General features: G+C 40.0%; 1 protein-coding gene across 1 annotated transcript in view; it reads left to right on the top strand.

The window, feature by feature from the left end:
- The window catches only part of LOC131785958 (uncharacterized), a 90,133-nt gene extending 82,919 nt beyond the window's left edge, over positions 1–7,214 (top strand). Inside the window, exons 82-89 of the mRNA XM_066172896.1 lie at positions 46–363; positions 894–1,463; positions 2,212–2,778; positions 3,194–3,465; positions 3,981–4,263; positions 5,783–6,126; positions 6,345–6,592; positions 7,048–7,214. Coding sequence (XP_066028993.1) covers positions 46–363; positions 894–1,463; positions 2,212–2,778; positions 3,194–3,465; positions 3,981–4,263; positions 5,783–6,126; positions 6,345–6,587 — 2,597 coding nt within the window. The 3' untranslated portion in view covers positions 6,588–6,592; positions 7,048–7,214. The remainder of the gene's footprint in view (positions 1–45; positions 364–893; positions 1,464–2,211; positions 2,779–3,193; positions 3,466–3,980; positions 4,264–5,782; positions 6,127–6,344; positions 6,593–7,047) is intronic.
- The last annotated feature ends 3,881 nt before the right edge of the window (positions 7,215–11,095 follow it).

The raw sequence follows: 11,095 nt of genomic DNA on the forward strand, positions 1-11,095 counted from the left end.
TTTACCTGATTGTTGTCTTTGTTTGTTTATTCCTAATTTTTTTAGGCACAAGGCGAATGGACTTTGCTCTTGCAGCCGCTGCCCTACAGCTGTCGCAATCGAGACCAAACGCCGCGAAGATTGTCATTCTGATCACTACCGGACTACAGGCTCAAGTGGTTGGCATGACACCTTTAGATGAGGCATCCAAACCATTACGCGAAGCTAACGCTAACATATTTGTGATTGGCATCGGTAAACAGCCCGACCTCCGAGAGCTTGTCCCCGTCACGAACAATCCTGTCAAGATCATTCCAACCCCAGACAGGGTCATCGTTAACCTACATTTGTGGTTAAGGCAACTGAGACAGCAGGTCAACAACGGTATGAGGACAGTTTAAATGAACTTTATCGAATATCGAATTATTTTATGAGGTCGAGTAGCTCCATAGATTGGTTCTTCGTCCACTGATCTCGAATTGGTGGGAAATTTATTCGGTTTCTGTTTCTATGTACATATATGTATTAATGTTCGTACGGCCCCGCGCACGCAATCCCACTGAATGCCCTGGTGACAGCTGACGTGTATAGGGCTGGATTTTTTTATGTGAGCCGTGAGCCTTCCGCCCCTGCACTCACAAGGCTCTTTTGCATTTTCCGAAATGTTGATTGAAGTTGTGGATTTCACCTTGAAATAGAAAAGATGTGAAAATCAATCAGGGTTCTGGATGAAATATGAGTTTTTGACTCGGAAAAAAGAGAGTTTTCCTTTTTTTGTAGAACCTTGTTGGTACTTTTCCAGTGCGCGCCCTTCTAATGTATGCAGTTATACTTCTTTTCAGGCTAAAACAAAAGTTTCCGAATTTTTAATACTTAGTTTTCATATAATAAAATGCTTATTTCCTTCCTCGTAGAAAAAGAATCACCACTCATATACAAGGCAGATCTCATATTTCTTTTGGACTCGTCCAACGATGTCAGCACTAAAGTTTTCAAAGAACAGAAAGACTTCATCAAGTCAATCGTTGGAAAATTCCTTATCGCATCGAACAAAACCAGGGTGGCGGTGGTTAGGTACAGCTCTAGAGCTTCATCTGTTATTACTTTCAGCACCTTTGATAACCTTCTCGATCTGGTTAGAGACATTGATAGCATTCGGTACATTGGTGGTATCAGGCGAATGGATGCAGCCCTTAAAGAAGCCAACAAACTTCGAGAAACAGCTCGATCAGACGTCCCGATCTATGTTATATTTCTGACGGCTGGGCGTCAAGCATCGACAGCAGTTACTACTCCACTCGACAGGGCGGCACAACCAATACTTGACTCCACCGCACGTATGTTTGTTGTGGGCATTGGCTCTCGTCCCGAGGAGATGGAATTATTTTCCATGGTGGAACGCAGTAGAGATGTCTTTAGGTTTCCCTCAGAGAAAATGAAAGAAGAAGTTCCCTTGTTTGTGATTAACATGGCTTCCCAAACAGGTATACATGGACTAAAACATGTAGGCATAATCTATATACTATTGTGATGATTTTAGGTGCTCTTAGCGCAGGATTGCGCAAATAATTGAACAACTAACAACTGATAAAACCCCGAAAATCTGAACGTAAGTCGGAGCCATTTTAACAGTACTCCTGCTCACCGCTTCAGGGTTTCGTGGATAACACGGAAGTATCAGTACGATCTGCAAGTAAGAGTTTCGCCGCCCTTATTGTATCCTGAAAGCAGTCACGTTGCTTCTAAGTCTTTTGCCTCATCGTAGTTTCACGACAGAAAATTGGTTAAGAATGCTACCTCATTTTTCAACTGCACTTTTACCTTTTAAAAGTTTTTGAACCTAGCCTTCATTAGATATTTCACAACTATTTACCGAAGTGGAAATGGCCAGAGGTAAATATTCACCGTTAGCCACCGACGCTAAGGTCAATATTTGTTTTAGTATATACTAAAACGGTGAGATAATATAGCTCATAGAAAATTTTTAATTAATCTATTTCTGAAACGATTGCAATATTTACGGGTGCAAATCCCACGTGAGTTTCTCGGAGGTGAATAGCAAAAGAGATTCGTGGTTTGAGCAGCCAGTTAAAGTGTGCCTTCAAGGCTATCAACTGTTTTAGTATCTACTAAATATATATGAAGTACTATGAGGTTGACGCACTCACTTGAGTGTCAGGGAACATTTACAGTTCATCCAGAAATCAAAGATGTACTTGCTTCTATTTACAGGTGCAACAGTTCCGAGAGACTTTAAAGCTGATATTCTGTTCCTGGTAGACTCCTCCCAGACCATAAGCAAGAGAAAGTTCCTACAAGAACTTGAATTTGTCAAGGCATTCGCTCGCAAGTTTGATGTCTCTCCTGAGAAGTCACGCGTTGGCGTTATAACTTTCGGTAACACTCCGATTCTCAGCATTCGATTTGAAGATTATGGCAACATATTATCGTTTTCAGAAGGAGTTAACCGTGTTCCTTATCAGGGAGGACAGAAAAGTCTGAACAACGCGTTGGTATTTGCAGCAAGAGTTCTAGATCTATCTAAGACGCGACCAAAAGCTGATAAAATCCTGGTATTACTAACAGATGGCCAGCAGCCTCTTGGTTACGACCCAAAAGAGGGGTCCGTTGAAGCGCTGCGTCAACTAGGGGTGCACATCAATGTCATCGGAGCTGGAGGAAATGTCTCAATGCAAGAACTAAGAAAATTGACGTTAAGTCCTGATGATTTGTTTTACTCGAGGACGTTCGATGCTTTGATTCTTCAAGCTCCTATTGTTTTCAAACGCACAATGAACGGTAGGTTTACCATTGAGACTTTTGGGCTATTGTGGTTTCAAAATGTTTATGAAGGCTCTATTTTATTACTCCTTATAAAAGAACTAGAAAAATGTAGCCGAGGTATAGTAACTGTTGTCACGGCTTGCATTCATTATCGAGATTTCATTTCGATGGTCATGTGGCCGTGAAAACTACGGCAAGATGAATCTTACGTCAACACGCCTCAATAAAGGAGGAAAAAAATGTTCTATTTATGATAATCTTGCTCTGTTTGGGACGGATTGCTTTCGCCGAAGTACGGCCGGAGTACGACCCCTAGCAAAAGGTTTAGAAGTTTCTTCTTTATTTTATCTGTATATAAAGGGAAAAGTTTATTTCTTGATCGCCAAGGGTATGGTTTTCTTTATCCTTTTATATTGCCATGTTTTGACAGTTGTGCTATCGCATCACCAACTTCAACATGGCGTTTTCCTTCTCGAGTCATCACTCTTTCGCACTAAAGGCGAGTTTGAAAGCCAGATCAATTTCGTCAAGTCAATAGCTAAACGTCTTCAGGTGTCCCCAACCGGAACACGTGCTGGTGTCATTCTATATGGTGATGAACCCAAGCTGAGTATAGGCCTAAATGATTACAGTACCCTTCCGGAATTGTACAATTTATTGGATAATCTCGCTCATGAAAGTGGAGGCCGTCAACTCCATAAGGTAAATAACTAAGTACCAGTAGGAATTATATTGTATAATTGAGAAAGTGAATTGAAGTAGAAATGAAATACTCGGAATCGTGGGAGGTTTTGGAAAAATAATGGGAAACTTAATGGGAAAGCTATTTACTCCAGGTTATTTAACAGACAAAATGGCGGACCCATGGCCTGGCAGGGATTAAAATCGCGTCTCCAGTGTTCGAACCAAAATTCATCTAGGGAAAGTTATTCCACCTGACAGGGCTACCCTACCTGCCGTGGAGGGATGTATCACTCAACAAGTTTGTAGCTCCAATTTAAACCAAAAAAAAATGAATAAGCTCGACAGGGCAACTCGGGTGGAAGTGGTTTCCTTGGCAACCCGAGAGCGTGTAAATGAACCTCAGACAAAGCCTTAAATTTGCAGTCTGCTACCCGTCATTTAAAATGACGCTTAGGTCAAGGAAACCTGTGACTATTCTAGTGTGCAATCCGTGCTGAAAATAACACAACTTTCACATTTTTCTTTCTTAAAAGGCGCTAACATTAGCCGGGGAAACTCTTCAGAAATCGCCTCAGGAAATACCTAAGTTCGTTGTCGTCATTCTAGAGGGTCAACAGTACTCTTCAGGCTCATTATTATTACGTGATGCAGTCAAGCCTCTTCAAGCCCTTGGGGTCACTATCTATGTTGTTGGAATTGGAGAAAAGCTGAACAGGCAAGAACTCTACACCATGGTACAGACCTCCCGATACATTATACAGGTGCCGCGTTTTACCGAACTGTTACGCCAGATGGAGTTCATTGCATATCGCATAGGTAAGACAAAAGCTATGCCCATTAAATTGTATATCGAGAAACTTGGTTTTAATCTATAAACTACGGTGTTGTTCAAGGATTTCCAGCCTAGAGAAAAGCCGTAATAACACAAGTAAAAAAATACGATATTTTATCACGTGTGTTTGATATCGCCAATCAGCTGCTGACACGTCACTTGCCTTTCGCGCCAATCAATCAGGTTGATGAATGAACGGCAAAACCCTCACTGTTCTAAATCCATGGTTGTTTGTCGAAATTTTCTCGGATAATGGCTCCTAAAATATCGAAAATCCGTTCCGCTTACACACTGTGACGTTTAAAATTTCCTAGAACGAGAAGAAAACCGAAATAGGAAAAGAAAAACCGAACGTTACGTATTGAGTGGCTTTGTTGATGGCATTTCTCGCGGCTGAGAATTTGCCACACGCCGATTTTGGCAGTGTACCTGAAAGATTTCTTCTGTCAGTGAGGACCAAACCAATAACTGAGAATTCTGTATGTGGAAAATTACGCCCATGGTTTTTTTTTGACTCAACGCATTTTTCTTCTCGGGCCTTTATTCGCTGATAAAGTCGACTTTTCTTGTCAGTAAAGGGCTATTGTGTTTATTTGATAAACAAAATAATTCATGGTTGCTTGTATACATGAAATTTCTCTTCTCGCGTTCAACTCGGAGAGAAATTGCATATCGACATACGCTCATGTATTATTCTCTACTTATCAACTGAATCAATAATATAAATTGGCACCTTAAAATTTCCTAAGCTGCTGTTTCGAGCGTAAGCCCTTCGCTCTGACAAAGCCATGGGCTAACATTCGAAACGTCAGCTTTAGAAAATTTCAATTTACATTATCAACTCAGTTGGTAAAACCGATTATCTTATAACACCCCACCCCCCCCCCCCCCCTTCAGTTTCTTTAGCAACTTATCCCCTTTACTGGTAAATCTACCGACCACTGGACCTCATGCTTAATTCGAGTGACTGGAGTGACTGAGTCTTATGGAAAACCTGAAAGATTTGCCTGTCAACGCACTTTAGAAAAAAATTAACTGAAAATGACGTTAATTCAGCTGAGAATTTTTGCCCATATTACGCAGGGATTCTGTCTTACGGTTAGGAATATATAAAAGCATTGTAAATCTTAAAAAGGACTTGTCTGGTTTTGACCATTTTTTTTGCGTCTCAGGGAAAGATAAGGGATCTTCCTTGCAATTGACCCGTGGACTCTGACGGCTAACGACTCAGCTGCTAATACAAAGACGCTACTTAAAATTCCTTCCTGATTGCAGGCCTATCCTTTATAGCATGTGTAAACAGCGCTTAAGGCATTAGTCTGCCACCCCCCGACCTGCTTCCTGCCACGAGCCCGATCTACTTGACTCAACGTACCCTCTTTATAAAAGAATACGAGAAAGGAAGTAACAAGGGGCCTTTTAATAGAAATTTTAAATACGTTTACCTTTACATGAATCACTTTGGAAACTGAGTTCACGTTTTTTTTTTTAATTTCTTCAAAGAAACGACAATAACAGATCCATGTCACGAGACCCTTGATGTGGGATTTGTAATCGATGCATCTGGCAGTGTGGGGATGGACCCGTTTTCGAGAGAGAAGAATTTCGTAAAGCTGGTTTCCAGACGTTTTGCAGCCACATCTCCTAACACGAGACTTGGTCTCCTGGTGTTCAGTGATACGCCAAAGCTATTCGTCGACTTTGCTGACTACGAAAGTAAAACGATCGAACAATTTCAAGCAAATGTGGCTCAAGCAACATTCCAAGATGGAAGATCAAGAATAGACCTGGCTTTAAGGGCAGCATCGCAAGATTTCTTTACCAATAGACGGAGTGGAGTTCCAAGGGTAAGTAAGAAAAGTAAAGAAAGTCTTTAAAATAACTTTTTTGACACATCAGTTGTGACTTGGATAATTGTTTCAGGTCTTTTTTGTTAGAACGTGTCTTAATTAATGTTTCCACCCATCTTTAATAATTCTTATACCATTGATTCGGTTTTGTACGGTAGTTGCAAATGGTATGATGGTATTCATGCTTAGGCCAATGCTATCATTATATCGCCTAGGTCTTAATTTTGGTCTCGGATGGACGTCAGTCTGAAGATCCCGGATATTATCCGTTAGCTACCGCTGTAAAACCTCTGCAGGCTCAACGGGTGAGAATCGTAGGTGTTGGTTTTGGAGACAGTGTCGACGTTGAGAATTTAAAAGAAATCACTGGAAGCAAAGACCGTATTCTTTTGGATCAAGAGATAAACGACATTGATAGACTTCAAATGGAGCTCGTATCAAAAGCTTGCGAAGTCTAAAACAAGTAAGTAACTCAGCTGGTAAAGATCCAAACTTCCTTCTCAAGCCAGCCAGCAACATAGTAATATAACTGCGTCGTTAACGTGCCATAATGTTACCTGCTGTTACCGTCATTAACTTTTCTGCATTCACAACCGCTTAGAGCCCGTCTTGTGTCTGAAAACATTAAATGAATCTTAACAACAAAGATGAGGTTTTCAGAACAAATAATAAACAAGTATTAATTGCCTCAAGTTCACGAATTAGATCTTGTCGGGGCGGAGAGGCTTTCAGCAAAGAATCCTTATAATCAATTTCCTGAGGTTCCAGACATTTCCTCAGACATCATTAAGTTTGAGAGCATTTCGACAATGCGCACATAGTCTTTTACCAGCTGTTTCTTGGTTCTTTTTTTAGAAATCATAATGATCTTCATATTACAATGCGGTTTAATAAAGGTTTTTGCTTAACATTTTTCAGGATGCTTGAAGAAGAAGCTGGATGAGAGAGTCTGGAAGGCAATATTTAGAGTTTAAATATAAGGAGAACCTAAACTTTGTAATCCGCCTGCTACATGCTTTGCATGACTTTTTTAGAAGGTTATGTCTTAACTACAGATGAATAAAGGGATTAAGTTTCCAAAGAAACTGTGGTGCTGGAGAGTATAACAGGGTAATTTAGTATTATCAACTGAGTTAATAACGTCAATTGGCCACCAAAAAAGAGTTTCGAAGCTGAAGTTTCGAGCGTTAGCCCTTCGTCAGAGCGAAAGAAGAGGGGCTAACGTCCGAAACGTCAGCCTTAAAACCCTTTACAGTAGCCAATTTGCGTTATCAACTTAGCTGACAATACTATATTAAACTCTTAACTACAGAAACAAATTCAGTTCTAATTTACTGGGATGGAGACAGATCGTTTATTTCCAATAGGCTGAGGCCTCTGTCTCTGTTTGAGCACAATTCCTTTCCAGTCTCCTCAAGTAAATCTTCCTTTGCTTGGCCAAGTTAGAATCCATAGCGAAAAGCCTAAAAGTTTAACCGTGACTCGGCTCGAAAAAAACTATTTCATATTTATTTTTAATTTTTTTTCCATATAATTTCGTGGATATGTTCTGCAGATTTACACTAAATTTCGGGAAATATGCTTTGACCATAAGTGAACTCTTTCGTCCGATTGTCTCTTTGTGTACTTTTTCGTTTTAGTCAATAAGGAGTACGGCTGATTAAGGCTTAACACTACCTGATTGTGCGGGCTATTCTTTCCATATAGTTAGGGTTCCAAGGTTTCCCTCTTGATTTAGGTTACTTCCCACCTTCAGAGGCCGGAAATCGATTTTTCTTTTACTTAGCTAACCTGAATTCAAACATTCAACCTAACGTTTCTATTAAAAAAAAATTTGAAATCTTTAAAAACACTCAAGATATTTAGAAAAACATATTTTCAAGTGAAAGTTAACAAATCAGTAAGGTGTCATAATCTCGGACCTGCGCGAAATCCCTAAGGGAATTTCCGCGGCAGCCGCTCATGCTGGGACTCGTTTTTTCATGTTATTTCCATATTTTGTTTACACCGCGCACTTTACTTAATTCACACGTGGAAGCTCTTTGCTTCTGGAAAGACCTTTGTTTATGGAAAAACCAGAGACGGAAGAAATTCCTTGGTAAAAAAAGGGAAAAAAAGGCCCAAAGATGAAAGAAAAAGTACCATTCTATCAAGAAAATGGAAAATGTGAAAGCGACTAGTATTGGCGGAGCTACACGCTGGCGTCCAGATTTCGAACATAAAGGTCGCCGTCAAACCAAAATTTGCCATACATAATGTTAAAAACGAGGTTTCCTTTTCTTTATGCAAGTACCAGCCTTGATACAAAAACATTAAAAATCACCTCGAATCGTAATTATGAGAGCTGGTTGTCGATTCAAGTCGTCCTTCTCAACGCCTTACTAAGCGATCGAGATTCAAAAAAACATGTCTGCAATGGGTCACTTTTCCCGGGAAATCTTAATCCATCGTCATTTACGCCAGGAGTTCCCCCTGTCCCATTGGTTTGCGGTTAATCTCCTGGCGTGGCGCGAGTTGTTTGCGAACCGTTTATAAGCTAAAATCTCTCATTTGATTTTGGGAGGAATACAACCACTTTGAACGGATTTATAGGGTATATAGATTTCACCGATTTTCGTCAGATTTCGCCAAAACATTCAAGGAATAATGACAAACAAACACATGTCGGGAAATTTTGATATTTGAAATATTTGTCCCGTGGTGTCCATTTACGCAATACGCCTTGATGTCTTGTGAGGAAGACAGTGAAGCCATTTTGCTCGTGCTACGGCGTTCGATACCCAATAAATTCAATAGCAGAACTTTCGGTCGTTTCACGCCTTACCGGCTCCTGACACTTCCATAAAAGAAAAGTCGCTTAAAGTATATTTTTATGGTAATCTGCAGTAAGTAAGCTTTCGTCTGATGTACAGTTTGCAAGGATTTTAGTGGAACTGGCGCGCTTAGGAATGTTTTCCCGAAGGACCTCCGCGAAGGTGGGAAGTAAGCTTAAGTCTAAGTTTGCATGAAGTCAAGTTCTTATAAGACTTAAGTCCAAAATTTTGAATGTTCTGTTTTTGTGTCGGATTACGGAAGCTTTCATATCGTTTCTCGAAGTAGTGGTGTTTGAATACTTAGTCAGAGATTTTGAGTTGTTCAAGTCTACTTGATTGTTTTGTATTCTTGAAGATTCCAAGGCCTACAAGACCACACATGCAGTCATTTTTTCTCACTAGTGGGTAGCCCTTGGCTTTTTTTCAGGGCTAAATTCTTGTAAAATAACTCCCATGTGAGTGTTCACGTTTTCATTCTTCGCCGACCTTGCTGTTATGCTCTTTTTTCAGCTTTGGCAATCGAATGTTAATTGTTTAATTCAAAGAATATTTATTACCTTGTTGTTCAGTTTCGAGAGTCTCGTAAAAGCTTTGAGATTAGCGTTTGTTAACGAAGTTTTTAAAATCATCCTATGTCATTCGGCCCGGTGCCCACACATGTTTGCCGAAAGAGTATCCAATAATCAACAATTATGGCGTGTTCTAGAGATAGTAGCATGTACTTGGTGGCTTAGACGAGACATACCTACGACCTCGCCAGACTGCCAAGAATATCTTTTTAGTTGTTGTTGGCGGCTTTGGAATTCGATTAGTGGCAATGATTTTCCCCCATGTTGGGAATAATATTGTATTAACGACTAGGCAAACAATGGAGCTAGTTTCCCAAATTTGAATGCAGCTAATATGAGTTCTGAAGAGTCTATTTGACCACGTGGACCTGACTCAGGTTTGTAAAACCTGAGTATAGGGCTTCGTTGGAAACCTTAGTCGAGTCGAATGATGTAAACGGTCACAATTAGAAAAACGAACAAATAATTAAATATATTTGATATTTTCATTTAAGCTGGGTTGACTTTTAATTCTATAATGTGAAATCTGATAGGGGAAGCATGTTATGACAACTTCGTTGTTATGGGACACATGCAAGAAAGATATTTTATTACGGGCTCTCTTACACTATACATCTTCCGCTTAAAAAAACGAGCATAACTTGGGACCATTTATTCACCAGACACGTGGTTTTTTTTCTTTGTGTGTTTGTCTCGGGCTAACGTTTTGTTTCTTATTTTCGTTTCGGAAGTCATTGGGACTTAATCTTTAAGAAGCGGCCTCATTACGAGTCGCGATCTAATTAAATTACCATCAACGATAATTTTTTTGGTCATGAATTCCGTCGGAGAGTATCATGTGAAGGATCAATTGATGAATGCGAGAAAGTTCGAATGACGTGATGAATAAAAAACGTGAATAAGGTATAAACATAATTACCGCTGCGACAGAGATGCAAACCAAGGATATGTTATGTTCATAAGTTAGGATAATGTACTGAGGTCGCAACTTGGACAAAGTTAAGCAGACAAGTTCATTTTATTATCCGATAGATATGCGGTTAAATTTATGTCATCAGTTTTCTACGGCGAGTACGGCCCACTTTTCACCGTGGAACTTGGAGAAAACACTCTCCAGGGCAAATCTCCAAAGGTGTCGTAGGCCAATCCCTACGTAGAATTTTCAAAAAGCGTCAGAATTAGATATAATGAGTCGTTCTGGTGATAAATCTATCATTCAATTCAGTGAGCTTCACAGACTCATCCACTTGTCATTTCACTCTTTAACGTTTTCATGAAAAAAAATTTAGCGACTAGCAAGTGAGCCCAAACGCTATAAGTAAATTCTGTACATTCTGTCTTTGTAAAAGGAAGGAAGGAATGCATAATTGAACATCGTCGGTATCTTTCGTCGGGATCTTTCATGTTTGGAAGGTTGGAACGAGGGAGTCGGGCTTTCATTCAATTCCTACACGCTCTCTTCCCCATGTTAAATAGCATGAGGGCACAGACGTTGCAGAAAGCTTACCGGTAAATTCAAGCTAAACTCAGAAATATCTTTTGAACAAGTTTCTAAATATTTGGCACATTCCTAACATGCAACCC

This window comes from Pocillopora verrucosa, chromosome 10, assembly GCF_036669915.1.
Source record: "Pocillopora verrucosa isolate sample1 chromosome 10, ASM3666991v2, whole genome shotgun sequence".
In the NCBI taxonomy this organism is placed as follows: domain Eukaryota; kingdom Metazoa; phylum Cnidaria; class Anthozoa; order Scleractinia; family Pocilloporidae; genus Pocillopora; species Pocillopora verrucosa.